Source organism: Choloepus didactylus, chromosome 8 (assembly GCF_015220235.1).
Source record: "Choloepus didactylus isolate mChoDid1 chromosome 8, mChoDid1.pri, whole genome shotgun sequence".
NCBI classification, from domain to species: Eukaryota; Metazoa; Chordata; class Mammalia; order Pilosa; family Megalonychidae; genus Choloepus; species Choloepus didactylus.
Window position 1 is genome coordinate 34,453,339 of NC_051314.1, and position 19,373 is coordinate 34,472,711.

The 19,373-nt window shown below is 36.5% G+C and overlaps 2 protein-coding genes across 4 annotated transcripts in view; both read left to right on the forward strand.

Annotated features, from left to right (window-relative positions):
• Positions 1-14,525, forward strand: part of FGD6 (FYVE, RhoGEF and PH domain containing 6) — a 140,603-nt gene extending 126,078 nt beyond the window's left edge. For both annotated transcript variants that reach the window (XM_037846275.1, XM_037846276.1), the window contains exons 19-21: positions 10,010-10,138; positions 10,999-11,147; positions 13,299-14,525. In XM_037846275.1, the coding sequence (XP_037702203.1) occupies positions 10,010-10,138; positions 10,999-11,147; positions 13,299-13,335 (315 nt within the window). In that variant the 3' untranslated portion in view covers positions 13,336-14,525. The remainder of the gene's footprint in view (positions 1-10,009; positions 10,139-10,998; positions 11,148-13,298) is intronic.
• A 4,440-nt stretch (positions 14,526-18,965) lies between these two features.
• NR2C1 (nuclear receptor subfamily 2 group C member 1) overlaps positions 18,966-19,373 on the forward strand; it is a 72,369-nt gene continuing 71,961 nt past the window's right edge. For both annotated transcript variants that reach the window (XM_037845428.1, XM_037845430.1), the window contains exon 1: positions 18,966-19,191. The gene's annotated coding sequence lies outside the window, so the exon portion shown is untranslated. The remainder of the gene's footprint in view (positions 19,192-19,373) is intronic.

A 19,373-nucleotide genomic window follows, 5' to 3' on the forward strand; every position in this document is an offset into this window, starting at 1 on the left:
GAAGATGTCATTTCCCTCTACTATTAGATTTGAATTTTAATGATGGTGATGGATGTAACTGATGATTCACAATCTTGCTTTATCTCCCTTATGACTTGAGTAATTTAGAAAATAGCTGTCTAAAGGTTTGGAGAACATTTTATAGTGGTGATAAAAAGTAAAGCTACCTTGTACACACATGAATTTTTAAAAGTAACTTTGAGGAGGCTGTTTGCCAGAGGGAAGAAATCTATAGATTATTTTGGGCATTTTGTTAGTGTTTCCTGATCTACATGGTTGGTTGACTTTGATGATGTAGCAGTGATATCAATGATAGTAGGTTGTCTTCACGTTAAAATTAAAAGAAAAAATTTTAAAGTGATAAAAGCATGCCCAGTTGGACCTGCAAATGATATAATCCACAGGCATCATTGATATTCTATGCTAATTTCTCACATGTACGTATCAAGTCAGCGAGTGTCAGAGAGCAGGCAGCACTGCCTTTCTGGCCACTTCCATTTTGATTGATTTATTGATTTGTTCCATTTGTGCTAGTTTTTGGCCAGCAGAGGAGAAATTTTAACTTTGATTTTCTTGCTTGGTTACTGTGGGATTGTTCTGTTAGAGAAACTAGAAGTAAGCAACCCACCCAAGGTCTACATAGTCAGAAACTTTTTAACAGGCTTTTCAGGCAATTCTTGTGCATGCTAAAGTTTGAGAGCAGCATTGCAGTCAGACTGGGGAAAGAGACATGAAAATGTCATGCACTATGCTGGGCTCTGAAGGGACTAGAGTGAGCAAAATAGATATGCCCATGTAGGGAGATGTATATTAAATACACAGATGAATATAATATTTATAAATTGTAATAAATGCTGTAAAGACAAAGGGATTTGACCTAGTCTGGAGGGGTCAGGGAAAGTTTCCCTGAGGAAATTGGTAACGCTTCAGTTGAGGATGAGTAGGAGTTTAAAGGAGGCAAGTGGCGAGAGAGTGTTCAGGCAGAAGAAACAATTTGTGTAAAGGCCCTGAGAAGGGTAGGAGGTAAAGGTAGGTTGGTATGGCTGGAGCATGGAGAGTGAAGGGAGGGAGAGCAGGGCAGGGTGGTAATGAGCCCTGGTGCTGTGGTCAGACTTTCAAAATCACTTATCCATTCTGGGTGTACCTCAGATTCGTCATCTGCAAAGTGCCTGCCTCATGGGGTTGTTATGAAAAAAAAATGAGATAATCCATGTGAGGGCTTAGCATATTTCCTGACTGAGGAAAAACATCCAGTAGGTGTCAGGAATTTGTGATGTATAGAATAATGGCTCCCCAAAGTAGTCTGTGTCCTAATCTCCAGATCCTGTGAATGTGTTAATGTTACATGGCAAAGGAGAAGTAAGGTTGTTGATCAGCCAACCTCCAGATGAGAGATTATCCTGCATTGTTGCACGGGGTCCAGTATAATCACAAGGGTCCTTGAAAGTGGGAGAGGGAATTGGAAGTGAGAACTAGAGAGGTGGCAGCTTGAGAAGGACTCGGCCTGACATTGCTGGCTTTGAAGATGGAGGAAGGGGCCATGAGCTGGGGAAAATGGGCAGCCTCCAGAAATGACTAGGCAAAGACATGGATTTTTCCCTAGAGCCTCCAGAAAGGAATGTGTGCCCTGCAGACACCTTGATTTTAACCCAGTGAGATCATGTCAAACTTTTGATCTACCCAACTGTAAGAAGATTAATTTGTGTAATCTGTATTATCTGTAAGATAATAAAATTGTGCCAAGTTTGTGGTAATTTGCTACAGCAGCCATAGAAAACTAATCGTGTATTATTAAATGACTAGAGAAGTAGAAAGGGCCAGATTTATAAAGGGCCCTGGAGGCTGTGTTAAAATGCTTCAAAACCATTGAGGGTTTTTAAACTGAGGAGTGACATGATCACATTTGCATTTTTAGAGAGCAGTCTGCCTACCGTTTGGAGGATGGATAGGAGGGGACAAGAAATTGTATGGCAAAGTCCAGTTTCTTATATGTGAAAGTATCAAGCTTACAGCAGAGTCTCAACAAATGTTTCCTTCCCAATTACTATGGTATAAGGAGAGCCCAGTTTGGGGATATATTCTAAACATTACTATAAAGCATAGAACTGATTAGTTTTAAATAAACATTCTAGAATTAATATATCTAGTTAGGTACTACAGGAGTGTTCTGTTTGGAAACTATGTTCTTATTCCAGTAATGTTTAAATCATTCTTAGAAACTCCTTTTAAAAATTAAATTCAGAGCCTCAGTACCCTTGGTAATAGGAGATTGGGTCTTTGGGTTGGAACTGATTTATTTTTTAAATAATCAAATCATTGGAAATTTTGTGAATCATTAGGTGATTAATCTAATAGCAATTTTATTTTTAAAAAGCTAACAGTAAATTTAGACAACCCTTTTTAGGTTCTAAAGAATTGGGGTAGCTGGTGGTGGATACCTGAAACTATCAAACTACAACCCAGAACCCATGAATCTCAAAGACAATTGTATAAAAATGTAGCTTATGAGGGGTGACAATGGGATTGGGAAAGCCATAAGGACCACACTCCACTTTGTCTAGTTTATGGATGGATGAGTAGAAAAGTAGGGGAAGGAAACAAACAAACAAACAGACAAAGGTACCCAGTGTTCTTTTTTACTTCAATTGCTCTTTTTCACTTTAATTATTATTATTATTATTTGTGTGTGTGTGCTAATGAAGGTGTCAGGGATTGATTTAGGTGATGAATGTACAACTATGTAATGGTACTGTGAACAATCGAATGTACGATTTGTTTTGTATGACTGCATGGTATGTGAATATATCTCAATAAAATGAAGATTAAAAAAAAAAAAAAGCTAACAGTAGACTATGCATAGCTATTCAATATCATGATTGATCTTCCTGTGAGGCTAATTAACTCTAAAATTTTCCAAAGAAGTAACTTTCAAAATGTTTTGAACAATGGCAGTATTACTCAAATCCATAGTGTCACAAAGTAAATACATTTTAAACAAAACCTTATTTGAATGTAAACATTCTAGTTGTTTTGTTAAAAATTACTTGATAGAACAGGAGGATTGTGGGAAGATGGAAGAGTAGGGAGCTCCAGGACTCTGTCCTTCCCCCAAACAACTATTAAACAGGGAGGAATGGTCTGAAACAACCATTTTGAAACTATGGAGGCCAGAACACTGTATAGCATCCAGGGAAGAGGAGAAGGAAGAGGTGAAGAACAGGAAATTTCTCTCTCTGCATGGTGGCTACGAGTGCCATACCCCCAGTCTTGTGGCAGGCCGCCATGGAGTCCAGTCACTGGCTAGCTTCTGGTGACAGAAAGGCACTTAAAAATCCTCTTCCCCAAGAACAGGGTTGAGCATGGCTGATCACTGATCACTGCTTTTGATTAGTGAATTAGGATCGCTGTGATCCTGGGCTCTGAAGGCAGCTATTGTTTCAACCTACCTGGGACAAAAGTGGCAGTAGCCATTGTTTCAATGTGCCATGGTCAAGGGTGGTGGCAGCAATTGTTTCAACCCGCCCTGGACAGGGCGGTGGCAGTGAAGACTTTGCATTTCCTCAGAGCAGCAGCGGACATTAAGCTGAAGGGCTGCATTTGTTGGGCAGGCCAGGAAAGCTCAGCTTTGGGGAACTGTCAGAGTAGCTCTTGGCACCCTTCCTAACTCCTACCACAGGGCACTTTGGAGCCAGACTGCTCTGCCCTTCTAATGCATCCCTGGCCTGCTTTGGCTGGGAAAGACTGACTTGGGAAAGTTCTCTCTAGTGTTCCCTACTCCCTGAATTTGACCTGCAGGCAAAAGCAGCTTTTACACTACAACAAAAGTAATAGTGTGAAAAACTATAGAGGTGGATAGTCTGGGACAAAGCCCTGCCAGCTTGAAACACCTAGGAGAGGGAGTTCCATCTCATGGGAAAGTGAGGGGACAACCAAATTCCTGTAAATAGGTGAACTCCAAAACAATTAAAGGCAAAAGCCCAGGATAAGACAGAGGCCCAGAAAGACAGGGAAAACCCTGCACACTGCATTTGCCTTGAGCAAACCTTCCTGATAGGAGGGCTGAAGCTCAAGAAAATCTCTGCCTTATCACCAGCTGGTTACAAAACCAAGAAACAAACATCTCCAGGGAATAAATCCCAGAGATAAATTTTTAAAATATTAAAATGTACAGTGTGCAACAAAACAGTCCAAGACAAAGAAACAGAAAATTATGGCCCAACCAAAGGAAAAGGATAAAAATCCAGGAAACATGAATGAAGACCAGAATGTGGACACACCAAACAAAGCCTTTAAAAACATGATCTTAAAAATGCTCAAGGAAATGAAGGAAAGTACAGAGAAAGAACTAAAGGATATCAGGAAAACAATGAATGAACAATATGAGAATCTTAGTAAAAAGAGATAGAAAATTTAAAAAAGAATCAAACAGAACTACTGTAATTGATGACCACAATAACTGAAATGAAAAATGCCCAGGAGGGTTTAAAAAGCAGACTGGAGCTGGCAGAAGAAAGAATCAGTGAACTTGAAGACAAGACACTTAAGTGAGTCAGGCAGAGGAGCAGAAAGAAAAAGAATTTTAAAAGCAAAAATAGTCTAAGGCACCTCTGGAACACCATCAAGCATACCAATATACACATTTGGGAGTCTCAGAAGGAGAAGAAAGAGAGAAAGGGTTAGAAGGGATGTTCAAAGAAATAATGACAGAGAACTTCCTAAACTTAGCAAAATATGTGAATATGCACATCCAAGAAGCCCAGAGTATACCAAACAGGATAAACATGAAGAAAAACACACCTCATCATATACTGATCACATTATCAAATGCAAGAGACAAGAAGAGACTTCTGAAAGCTGCAAGAGAAAAGCAACATGTTACATACAAGGGAGTCCCAATTACATTGAGTGCCAATTTCTCATCAGAAACCATGTTGGCAAGAAGGCAGTGGGTTGAAATACTTAAGGTGCTAAAAGAAAACAACTCTCAGCCAAGTTTTTTTATATCCAGTGAGACTTTCTTTCAAAATGAGGGAGAGATTAATACATTCTCAGATAAACGAAAGCCAAGGGAGTTCCTTACCACTAGACCTTCCCTAAAGCTATGCTAAAGGGAGTTCTTCAGTCTGAAAGACAGTGGTTCAAAGAGGCATAAAGAACTAAAGACCAATGGTAAAGCTAATGATTTGGGTAATTAAAAATGCCAGTATTATTGTAGTGTATTGTTTGGTATGTAGTTCCACTTCTTACTTCCTACAGGTGCTAAAATTCAAATGCATAAAAAGTAATGTAAATCTATGTTCTTGGACATATAATATACAAAGATATAAGTGGTAATAAATACAAAAAAAGGTAGGGGGATAGAAGGATAAAGGGAAAGTATATGTGTATGCTGTTAAAGTTAATATGGTGGCAAACCAATATTACTGTTATATATTTAAGATGTTAAATTTTAACCCCATAGTAAACACAATGGGCAATCCCATGGTAAACACAATGGACAAATTCTTTGAAACACAAAGAAAATAGATGGAAAATATATTCAGATAGAATGAGAAGGCACTCCATATGGTACAATACAAAAAATTAAATAAATATAGAGTAGGAATTAATGGAAGAACTGAGGAACAAAAAAGGTATAAGACTTACAGAGGTTAAATAGAAAAATGGCAGAAGAAAGTCCTGCATTATCAGTATTGACTTTAAATGAGTATGGATTAAACTCTCCGGTCAAAGGCAGAGATTGGCAAAATGGACAAAAAAACAAGACCCAACTGTATGCTATCTGATGAAAGTGAAAGGATTGAAGAAAATATACCATGTAAGTAGTAACCAAAAGAGATCTGGGGTAGCTATACTACTGTCAGATAAAATAGACTTCATGTCAAAAACAGTTACAAGGCACAAAGACGGTCATTATATACTGATAAAAGGGACAATTCAACAAGAGGATGTAACAATTACAAATATGTATGCACCGAACAGCAGAGCTCCAAAATATGTAAAGCAAATACTGACAGATTTGAAGGGAGAAATTGACGGTTCTACCTTAATAGTAGGAGACTTTAATACACTACTCACAGTGATGGGTAGAACATTTTGTCAGAAGATCAATAAGGAATTACAAGACTTGAATGATACTCTTAACTAGACCTAAAAGACACATATAGAACACTTCACCCAACAAAAACAGAATGATACATTCTTAAGAGCATATGGATCATTTTCCAGGATAGAGATAGGTTAAGTCACAAAACAGTTCTCAATAAATTCAAAAATATTGAAATCATATAATGCATATTCTCCAGCCACAATGGAATGAAGGTATAAATCAATAACAGAGGAGGAAATGGAAAATTCACAAATATACTGCAACTAAACAACATACACTTAAACAACCAATGAGTTTAAGGGAAAATCAGAAGCAAAATTATGAAGTAAAAATCCAAATAAAAATGAAAATGAAAATTCAACATACCAAAACTTATGAGATGCAGTGAAGGCAGTAATGAAAGGGAAACTTATAGCTCTAAATTCTTCTATTAAAAAAGAATAAAGATCTCATATCAGAGACCTATCCTCAAAACTGGAAGAAAGAGAAAATGAAGATCAAACTAAACCCAAAGCAAGCAGGAAGAAAATAGCAAAGATTAGTGTACAGAAAATGAAATAGAAAATTAAAAAACACTAAGGAGAGTCTACAAAACAAAAAGCTGTTTCTTTGAAAAGGTCAATAAAATTAACAAAACTTTAGCTATACTGACAAAGAAAAAAAAGAGAGAGGATACAAATAAGTAAAATCAAAAATGAAAAGGAAGGGCATTACCACCGACCCCACTGACATTAAAATAGACTATAAGAGGATCCTATGAACAACTTTACACCAACGAGTTAAATAAGCTTGATGAAATGGACAAATTCTTCGAAACACACAAACTACCTACATTGACTCAAGAAGAAATAGACGATCACAGCAAACCAATTACTAGTAAAGAGATTGAATCAGTAATCAAAAACCTCCCAAAACAGGAAAGCCCAGGACCAGATGGCTTCACAGGGGACTTCTACAAATATTCCAAGAAGACTTTACTCCAATTCTGCTCAAACTCTTCAAAGAGGAGGGAACACTCTCTAATTCATTCTGTGAGGCCAACAGCACTCTCATACCAAAACCAGACAAAGATACCACAAGAAAAGAAAACTACAGACCAGTATCCTGTATGAATATAGATGGAAAAATCCTCAACAAAATACAAACCGAATTCAACAGCACATTAAAAGAATTATACACCATGATCAAGTGGAATTTTTCCCAGGTATCCAAGGTTGGTTCAACATAACAAAATCCATTAATACAATACAGCCAATTAACAAAATCAAGGACCAAAACCACGCGATCATTTCAATTGATGCAGAAAAGGCATTCCACTAAATGCAGCATTCCTTCATGATAAAAATGCTTAGAGCACTAGGAATAGAAGGAAGCTTCCTCAACATGATAAAGGGCATATATGAAAAGCCCAGAGCTAGCATCCTGCTTACTGGTGAAAGACTGAAAGCATTCCCTCTAAGATCAGGAACAAGACAAGCATGCCCACATCACCACCATTATTCAGCATTGGACTGGAAGTTCTTGCCAGAACAATTAGGCAAGAAAAGAAATAAAAGGTATCCAAGTTGGAAAAGAAGTAAAACTTGTCCTATTTGCAGATGACCTGATCCTATATACTACTGAAAAATTTCCAACAAAGCTCCTAGACCTAATAAATGAATTCAGCAGAGGGGTGGGCAAGGTACAAGGTCAACACCAAAAAAATCAGTAGGGTTTCTCTACATAAGCAATGAACAATTGGAAGAGGAAATCAAGAAAAGAATTCCATTCACTATAGCAACTAAAGAATCAGATATCTAGGAATAAATCCACCTAAGGATGTAGATGACTTGCCATACAGAAAACTACAAAACATTGCTAAAAGAAATCAAAGAATACCTACATAAATGGACTGACATTCCATGTCCATGGATAGAAGACTAATTCTTTGTGAATCATGAAGACTAATACATTGTGAATGCAGTTTAACAGCACTGAAATATATATCTTAATATGATTAAAAGGGTAAATGTTGGATTTATTTATAAAAACAGAATAAAAAATTTAAAAAATCCATGGAACTGCACTACACAAACAGTGGACCCTAAGTTAAACTATGGACTTTGAAATTTGTTATATAGCTACTTGTTTAACTGTAGTTTGAAAGCTTTACCTTTGTGTATATATGTTAGATTTCACAATAAGGAATTGACTGAAACTATGGTACTATAACTCATAACTTCGGAAATTTCCTACATATCTACTAGGTTAAATCATACTTTTGAAAGATATTACCTTTTTGTATATATGTTATATTTCATAATAAGGAAATAACTGAAATTGTGGAATTGTAACCCATAATAGTCTTTGAAATTTGCTCTTTACTTGTTAAATTGTACTTGGAAAGATGTCACTTTTATGTATATATGTTATATTCTGCAATAAAAAATATGATTAAAAATAACTAAAAATAAATTGCTTATAGTTTTATACAAGGATGTAAATTTTTATGCAAACCTACTTGGCTCTTAATAAATTTTTCTAATTTAATGTTAGATCACATTTTTCCATAAACAATAATATATAACCCTTTTCATGAAATTGATAAGAAGTTAATACAATTAATTAATGATTAAAGATATGATTTTAAAATTCATAGAGCCCACTTGTATTTGTTTCTGTTTCTGTGTAACAAATTACTACAAACTTTTAGTGACTTAAAACAACTCACATTTATTATCTCGTGATTTCAGTGACTCAGGAGTCTAGGCACAACTTAGCTGATTCCTTTGTAGCACTGCAGGCAAGGTGTCTGCCAGGTTTGATTTTCATCTGGAAGCTCAGCTGGGGAAGGATATATTCCTAAACTCACTTAGGTTGTTGGCAGGACTGAGGGGCTTGGTTTCTTCCTGGCTATTGGTTAGGGCTTATCCTCAGCTCCCAGACACTGCTCTTAGCTCCTTACCATGTGGGCCTCCCAACATGGCTGCTTACTTCCTCAAAGCCAGCAAGGGAGAAAGTTTCTAGAACCAGTCTGCTCACAAGATGGAGTATTATATAGTATAACATAATCATGGGAGTGACATCCCATCACCTTTGCCTTATTTTATTGGTTAGAAGTCAGTCACGGGTCCTGCCTACACTCCAGGGGAAGGAATTAGACAAAAGTGTGACGAACACCAGAGGCAGGGATCATGGGGCGCAACCTTGAGTCTATCTGCCACACCACTAATAAGACAAATCATAAATTTGTTTCTGTTTTTGCTCTTGATATCACTTCTGTTCCCTACATTTAAAGAGAAAGAGAATTGCCAGATTGTAATCATTATTAACTTACTATCTTTTTGCACAGAGATTAAAATTTTCAACTTTTTATGAGCAAAAGTAGGCCTCTTTTCTTTCAGACCAAAATTTGGGCACCAAAGATTGATCCTTAAAATCACATCTATTAATAAAATAATTTTCTATGAACTATTCATTTGGTATGATTATTAGAAGTCTGAAAAGTTATCTCAGGAATAGAGTTAAAGGTTTAATTATTTTCCACTAACACCCCAAATGTACAATATATATAGCCCAAAAATTCATCTTTAAAAAATTTTTAGCCTTGGGAATTAGTTCATTTCCTTCTCCTGCCAACCCAAAAAACCCACAAAGAAAATTCACAAATGCATACAGGAAAACACAGTTAAACTGGGTAAAATTCTCAAGCTGCTCCTAAAAGGAAGGGGTTTGTATCACCTTGATGATAGCAGTATTCAATTCTTACAGTAGCAGACTTTGAAAATATACAATTTCATTCTGAAACCTTATATTGTTATGGTTATTACTTTCAGCACCTAATGATCAAAAGCATTTTTTATTTTAAATTTTGTTTTTATCTAGAAAGCCATTAAACAAATATGTTTGGGGCTTTTCTAGGTGTCTGCAAACACAGAGGATTCTTCTATGAGTGGCTACTTGTACAGATCAAAGGGCAATAAAAAACCTTGGAAACATTTGTGGTTTGTCATAAAAAATAAAGTACTATATACATATGCTGCAAGTGAGGTAAGATCTGAAATGTAAAGACTAGTAAATTGGGGAGAGTTTGTTTTGTAATGTGAACTGGAAATAATTTAAAATATTAGAGTACAATTTTTTTAATCCATTATTTTGTTTTAGTTTTTGCTTTGGTTTTGGAGGGGGTAGATGTTGGTTGCTGTCATTTTTAATATGGACAGTACTCTTGCTTCATACCTAGAGAACTTTTGTTAAATGTATTAGGAATTTTCCATAGTTTTAAAATGCAAGTGTTTTTGGTATCATGTGACTACTAACTACTTCACTAAAGGCAGAGGTCCTTATCCTTTCTGTCATTCTTTCTTGGGTGACACTCCCTTTCCCATCCTCAGATTGTATTGGTCAGGCAATAGCATAGATAAGATAGTTTTTTTTGGGGGGGGGGGGGTGGGTTATGAATGATTTCTGCCTGTTTACTCTCATTCAACCCTTTTCTCCTATCTGATCACTCTGTGTTCCAACATCTTGTGAAAACCACTGCTCTAGGGTCCAAGCTCTTCTTTAGTGTGACCCAGGGTAGATTACTCAACTTTCTGAGATATATTTTCTGCATCCATAAAATGAAGGTAATATAGTTACCTATCTCCTGGGGCTGTAATGAGAAATAATGTGAAATTCAATGGATGTGAACAGGTCAAAAGCCATAGCACAGTGCTTGGCACATGGTGTAGGTGGGGCGGGGGTGGCTCAATAAATATTGTTATATAAATGAATAATGGATATGTTTTTAGAATTATTGTTTTATATATGTGTATATGAAATCAAATTAGAGCTGTATATATCAAGTTCTTTAATCTGAATTTTGTCCCAATCTAAAACCCTTCTCCATTTTGTGTACTTTTACTTAGGACGTGGCAGCTTTGGAGAGTCAACCTTTATTAGGATTCACTGTCACTCAAGTCCAAGATGACAATTCAGAGTCTAAAGTATTTCAATTAGTGCACAAAAACATGTTATTTTATGTGTTCAAAGCAGATGATGCTCACTCAGCTCAGAAGTAAGTAATTTAGAAATACTTTTCTTTTATACATTAGATTTCAAGTTGTTACTTTAAAAATGTTAATTTTTTTAATGACCTAATTTAATGCATGAGGACAACTCAGAATTTATATCAGAGATTCAAATTAAAAAAACAATAGATTATTCAAACTTAAGAATTGTTTTAAAGACAAGACTGGTGTCTGGAATATTCTTCTGGAGTTAGACGGAAATAGGTAGTCCTGTCCAAAGTATTCTGTCCACATGTGACCTCAGAGGAAGCAGCATGATTCTGCTCTGCTGAAAGGAGGGGAAGCTGAAGTATTTGACCTCTCTTTCAATGAGGGTAAGAATCTTCTCTTGAAACATTCCAGGACTTTGGCAATCCAATGATTTAATTGTGCCATGGAACAGCAGGAGTTTAAACAGCTGCATGCTAACTTATTTCTTTGGGGAAAGCTCAAACACATTAAGGAGGGCTCTACTGCTGTTACCAATGACTGACATCATTTTAGATGGTAAAGGTTGAAACTGCTCTTCAAAATTCCAGCGAGAATATTATTTAGATGTCATGAGGTCGCTTAATATAGCATACATATCTTTGTGAGATCGAGGTCCTTTCCGAACAAAACAGTTCAGTTAACCTCTCTTTCCTTTGATTTTTATTTGGACCTCACAAAATATACATTTGTGTTTCCAGTAAGAGATATACATGGGCTTAAATGTGCTGAGAAGTTCTTGTTTTGTATGCAGGAAAAAAGGAATGCTTTCACTAAAGCAAAGCTTGTGGTTTCTTAAGGCAGTTATTGGTTTTTTTGGTTGTTTTTTTTTTAAGTCTAAATTGTGGTATCCAGCAGTATATAGCAGTTCCTCCAAATAATTCTCTTTTGGTACCCCAAAGAATATTTTCAGTTGTATCACTTAATTTTTTTTCTGTAAAAATCATTCTGACAAATTGCCCTAAGATTCTGTCACGTTATCTTCTGCTTCATTTTCATCATATTCATCATCAAATTGATAAAAATTATTGCTTTTCTATATACATCATCTTTAGCTTACAAAGTTGACAAGACAGAAATGAATGTAGTTGGTTGATTGAAATCAGTTTACTTATAATTTAGAATTGATAAAGGCTAAATTCTAAGAGTCTTTTTGAGATTATTAATATCATGTGGGGTTTTTTTTTGCACATGAAAATATTAAAGTGTGTTCATTTTAATGGAAAATTTGGGGCTTTTCTTAAAGCTTATTTTATTATGGCATAGTTTATATGCCATTTGTGTTTAAAATTAAAGTATTTGAAAATTCTGTCCCTGAAATGTAAGTTGAATCTGTTACAGGCTGGCTTTACTAATTAACTTGAGTGATTTCAGATATTCATAGTTACTAGGACTCTTTTTAGTAAGTTCAGTTGATAACCACTTTTTAAAAAAATGAACACACCCAGGGAATATGAGTGCATGAGGTAGTAAATCCTAGAAAAAAAATATCAAAATGTTAACATTTTATAAACTTTCTGCATTGAACATACCTTTTAGAATATGCAAACATTAAGGTCATATTATACAACTAAGAGACTACCCCCAAGTGTCTTCTGAAAAATTACAGCTGTATATATTATTGGATAAAACTTCGAGACTAAAGAATTTTGGAAAGACTTCCATGAAACTTTGAGATGCTTTTATATTGCATGCAAAATTTTCATCAGCTGGGAATGGACTAGGTCTAGGACTGAAGGATTCCCTAGGAAACTATTTAGTGGAATTAAGGAGGAGGAGACAGGGATAGAAGCAAATGTTGCTAAAAACACTGAATCAGAGTACCAGAAAGGAGAGGGAGTTGAAATAAAGGCTTTTGCTGATATGTCCACTTCCAAAGCCAATTTAGTGGGAGCATCAAGACGTCATAGAGCTTTTACATGAAATGGCTCCTTCCTTGCTCCTCACAGAAATAAGAGGTATGCTTTTCCAGCAGTAGTGAACCAAATTACCAAATAAAGGGTAGTTCCATATATTCACAATTCCAATTTACTGTAGGAAAGATCTTAAATGTATTGTTAGGGTAACTGTGACTACAGGCCCAGCTGTTACCTATGTTGTCTACTTATGTTGTCTTCACATATATCTGATTATCAGATTTTACAAATCTAACAGATTTCTTTCATCAATAGGTGGATGGAAGCATTTCAGGAAGGCACAATATTGTAGCAGATTGGTTTCGTCTCTTCTGTGATTCCAAAGGGGTGGAATTTCATCAGAATGGAGTAAAAGCAGTACAAAACATTTATAAAAATGAAACGTTGCCAAGATAAATCCAGCCAAACTGCCCATCAGATATAAGAAATTATTTTGTTAGGTATAAGCTAATTTTTTTAAATGTTCTTTTTTTTTTTATGTTATTTATTAAAATTTTGATGTGTACTTAATGGTCAGAATTATTTCTGAGACTCACACTGAATTCTAAAGTACCTTTTCTTTAGAGAACAGAAAATGTATCTTAATACTGTATACTGTTTGTGACATAGTCTACACTGTTTTCTTTACCTTACATTGTACTATTCTCCCTAGTGGTAAGTCTTTGTAAGTAAAATCCCACATATCAAGAAGCATATCTCCATGCGGTGCTTATCATTATACAACTGCTGATGAAAAAAATGCATGTCTTTGAAACAGTATAATAAACTTAGATGGGTTTTTCTTTTAATGGAAAAACACATGTCCAACTTCTACCTCAGTGACTGAAATGAAATTCCAGTAAATTATCTGAAGTATGTCTATTGTTATATACCTCTTGGCTATAACTAATGTTTCATCACCAAAAGAATTATAGCAAAGGTATAGAAACTGATTTTTTTTAAAACTGAACTATGGGTAGGAATGACGATTTTCATTGCAGAGGAACAAAAATCAATTTTATGGGCTTTTCTTTAAGTCTAATCTTTTTAAAAAGCTATCAGTTCAACACAAATTATTTTTTTTAAATAAAAGCAAAATATGGCAAACATAATGTCCCTTGCTATTGTAAATTTCTGAGCCCAGCTCAATGGTGGTATTTGTACCTAAAAAGAATGTTAAATTTCCTATAATATTGTGCTTAAAAAAATGCACTGGAATTACTGTATCAGAAAAGCACAAATTCTACAAAGATATTAACTGAAATTGTATAGTATTCATTTTTTAAAGATATTTTACACCACTTTGTGATATGTCCTCCCTGATAATGAAAAAAAAAGATGCTTTATTCCTGTAACTGTCAGTGCACCTCAGTAGGAAAGATTTATATTTCATAATTCTTGTGCAGTTATTGTTTAACATAGAAACCACCTTGTATGGAAAACTGTTGATTAGCAGAAAAAGAATTAAATTAACACTACGATTAAAGTCACTCCTGATACTTATAATATGCATTTTATTGACTGAGTTTAAACAAAATATAAACTATCTTAAAAGGCATGGTTATACCCAGAACATTTCATTAAAGGGCACCAGAATTTTCCTTTCTTCTGTATAAAGGATTTCCTAATTCAATGTGATAACTATAATAGCAAAAGAATTCCTGAGTGCCTTTTTAAAGCCTTTTGAATGTTGTTTGCTGCAACCCCAGGTCCCAACCAGGTCTAGAATTGTTGCTGAAGTTTTTCTGGCTCTTTCTTACTATGGAATCATTTTAAAGTCTAGTGTAACCTCACATGCAATCCTCACATACTATCCCCTAAGTCTTTATATCATGGTAAGTAAAATTTCTTTGCACTCACTTATTTTAATCAAGATAGTATACATAAGTCTTCCATGTTGAAATCCCTGTGGTTTTCAGTATAAACTTTTTGGAAACCAAGGTTTTACCTTGGTTATAAAGTGTTTCATTCTACTTCCGTGGGTGTAGCCTTTGGCAAGAAGACAAGTTATCTGGAGTTCTTTATCCCTTCTCTGGAGCTCTCAACGTTTTGATACATTTGACTACTAGGTTTGGCTTAAATCTCAGAATCTAAAAAATATCAGCTAGGCAACTTCAGCTTCCAATAGCTGGCTGAATCAAGAACCAGTTCTAAATCTAAACTGAACAAGAGAAAAGAAAGCTGGCACAAACTTCTAGTGATTCTCCTTAATTATACATACAAGTCATATAAGAATCTACTTGCTCTTAGCTTAGTCCCCTGAAAGGATTTTGAGAAATAGAAAATGTAGCCCTTTGAGGATGTTATCAGATTATGTTCTTCCCCCCACCCAGTAAGGATGTTTTAAATGTGGTATAGTATTACATAACACTTACTCCTTACTAATCATTTATAACTTACTATATCTTATCAGTGATTATTTATTTAATCTGGCTCATTCATGTTAACCAAGAACCTAGTTATATATTGTTGTAAAGCTTCTTCTTGACAGTTAACATTTTAGAGAAAAATGACACTGGCTTGAATTTGTAAATGGGGAGAAATTATAAATAGTAATTAAATCCCAGGATTACTGTATTTATTACACTGATACATGTGCTTCCATCAAACTCTTTTTCAAGTATCTCCTTTTACTCCTAAGAGAAGAGAGAAGGGCAGTTATAAAGTTACATTTGAGAGGATGCTCAGAGTAACCTAGGCAAGAGATACTGGGTGAACTAGGGAAAGGCTGACATGTATGGTGAGTGTCCTCAACCAGTGTTCCTCTTTTAGCTGTGGCAGCTCAAGATGTAGAGGACCTACCAGACTCATAGGAAAATGAGAAAGGTTATCTTTGGTGCCATCCCACATTTCTGAACCTCTCTCCAACTTCTCCCTAGTTAGCTAATGTACCCAGCATCCTCCTATTATCCTTTAATTACCTGAGATATTTAATTCTCTCTTCAATCAAAATCTTAATAAGAATTTAGTAGCATTTCTTTAAATGAAATCATTAGACCAATATTTAGTTGATTTCTATGAAACTATAATGAAATGAGTAGGGGAGGAGGATGACTTTAAAGTGTAGTTTTGTCAATCAAATGTATATGTGGTTGGTAGAATATATCTAGAAATGGGAAAAACCTGCTGTTTAGTAACTTAAAATGCAAATGTCATCACAGAATATGTTGCCATGGCTTGGAGTATGCTAAGTTTTTTAAAATTTTGACGGCCATTTTGGTCAAATATAGTCACTGAGATTTCCAGAGAGGTAAATCTATTTCCTTTATTAAATTGTATACCCCTTGAAGAAAGATACTGTATCTAGTCTATCAGGTTCTTCTACAGTACCTACCCCTTGGGTCTTTTAAGAGAAAATATTTGTTCACTTGAATAGAAGAAAGACAGGAGTCTTGTCATCTCAAACAGAGTCCCCGAAATGCTCTCATTATAACTCAGATTTTAGACCTAGTCTCTGGTAGATCTAACCCATCCTACAAGGCCACATTGGCAGCTTCCTGTTGGATATCCACACGAGTTCTTCTCAAGCATGTTAAACATTGCATGACTAAAACTCAACTCACCTTCTCATTCAAGTCTGTTTCTCTCATTTTCTTCTGTAATAGAAAGACTCCATTCTAGGCTCTGCAATCTGCCTTCAACTCTCAACGACACTCTATGATTGCCTTTGTATCCTTTCATCCTCATTGCCCTTCTGTTGTTACTCCATTAGGCTCTGGCCCAAGTCCTTATTACCTCTTCTAAAGATTGCAATGCCTCCTTTGTGTAGCCCCATCTTAAACACTGCCAGAACAATCTTCCTAAAGCATAGTGCTCATCTAGTTTCATCCCCTTCCATGGCTTATAACCTTCCATGGCTTCACAGTGCCTTGGCATGAAATGGCAAATTCCATTACAATTTGCTTCAAACTGTCTCAGGTACCCTTGTAGCTTACACTCTTCCTCAGCTACCACACATTCCAGCTAACCCTAACCCACTCTAGTCCACTCTCCCATATTCCTCCATGCTAGATCAGTCCCTACTTCCTCCACATTCTCATAGCACTTATGATACTTATCACTTATAGGGATTATCACATTTTGACCTTAAAAACATCAACTTTATCTTGTTCATCTGAGATTCCCCCACAGTACCTGGCAGAGGGCCTTGCATGCAGTCTTTATATGTTTGCTGAATTAGATTGCTTCCTATGGATCCCTTCTGTCTTCAAAGAAGAAAGTGCCTCTAATACACATTCTGGAACCTATGTCACTTTTAATGTCATTTTCTAAAGGAAAATCTTATCTATATATTATTCTCCCTTTTAGAAAAAAGATAAATATTTTCTAGTAGGATTTTTTTAAGAATAAAAAGGTAGGAAATTTTCAAAAAGCCTCAATACTAAATTCCCTATTGTTTGGGGCAGGGGTTGGGGATGAAGGGGACAGCTTTCTCTTTTCTATGAGTTGGTCATAGCATGTAAGAACCCAATCTAAAAATACTTATGATGTATTTCTAGAAACACTTTTTCTTAAAGTGAAAACTGTTTATACCTTATTGTCCATATAGAGGTAGATTCTTTATAAATAAAAATTAGCATTTTAAATAATGTTAATATGTATATTTATACAAAATAAATTTACTGTAATATCTACTTCTTGTGTGATAATGCTTTTAAACCATAATTTTAGAGTCACAGATTTAAAAATGAACCTCAATGAACTTTCTGTTTTCTTGAGCATAATTAGGGGAAACTCTTTTTCTTCACCCACAAATAATGTTCCTAAAATGGCTTCCAAATTTTAAAAAGTCAATTTATTGTGACTTAAGTGAATTATGTGGATGACAATGGGTAACCTCAAGCATCACTGTAGGCAGGCATATGATAAAGAAATGGTCTTAAATCACCTTTTTTTTTTTTTTTTTTCTGCTTGATCCACAGTGTACTTCATTAGCTTTTTCCTTTGGGACTAGTTTAAGATTTGGGGATGGAGGGTGGGGAAACCCTGCCTTAAGAACAGTAAACACAACGCATGATGCCACAAGGAAGAATTGGATTTTTAGAGAATGGACACATATTTCCACTTGTTAGAAACTGCTGCAAACCCTAGCTGCCTAGTTCCAGAGAGAAATGACCTAGATGTTCTGGTTCCCAAATGCACATCTGTTTTACCTGACTTGGGTTTCTGCCCTGAATCCTAGGCTGCTTTCTACAGTGCTGACCTATACTAGACATGACAGAAACTTCCAGGAACCCTACATTTAAAGTTTAAACCACATCATACTTGGCACAGGCAGCTCTTCCCAACATACCTGGCTACCAGAGGTGGCCACTGTCAGACTATGATGTTCTGTCATTGCCTTTTCATTTAACAAATCCTTATTGACCACCACATTGTCCTATTTGTTTGGGAATACACCATCAAACAAAACAAAATCACCGTTTGTGGAGCTTACATTCTAGTGATTATATTCTTGCTCTATTTAGCCATTAAATCTCCATTACTCACTCACCATAGTTGGTAAGTAAAACCTTTCCTGCTTTAGGTAAAAATTTATGCTTCAGCTTGTCGTTATATTTAAGGGAAATTTAAAGTATCCGATATACTCCCAAACATCTTAATCCTCTAATAAAACCTTGAAGTCTATGGTAAGACAGAGCTTATAAGACACCTCAGTTTTCCACAAATTAGAAACCGTATGGCTAAAATCTATTGGGCTATTTATTATTATTTAAATCTGAGACATTGAAAAAAATTTCCTCTAATAACCACCTTTGGCAAACACGATGCTAATGCACCTGGCTTCTACAAGTAGCTGACGGGGACGCGCAGCTTTGGCCGGGCACTTTCCCTCCTAACCGACAGGTGTCAGCCAACTCACAGCGCCACGGCTCGGACCCTCTCGCCCCACCCAGGGAACGTCACGACCTCCTCTCGCCTCTCCGCCACGCCGCTCCTGCGCAGGCGCGGGCGGGAGCGCGCACCGCCGGTGCGGAGGGAGGGGTCACGAACTCTGACCCCCCCAAATATACAAACCCTGAAAGCCCCCTCCCCCTTTGCCCGATTCCTATCCCCCGACCCCCTCCGCTTTCTCCAACCTGTCTCCTCCCGGAGCCCCCCAGCAGCCGCCGCAGCGAGACTGTCCCCGTCTACGCCCTGCACAAGACGGAGCGGCGGAGAAGCACCGGTAAGAAGTGCCTGATGGGGAGAAAAGCGGCGGTTCCGGGGACGCGGGTCGGGATTGCCCCTTCATCCCAACTGCCAACGGTCCACCCCCAGCTTGCCCCCGCAGCCTGCGAGCTGTGGCCGGCAGGCCGATCCGCCCGGCAGTGTCGCATCGGGTTGCTCGAGTTGGTCGGGAAGGAACTC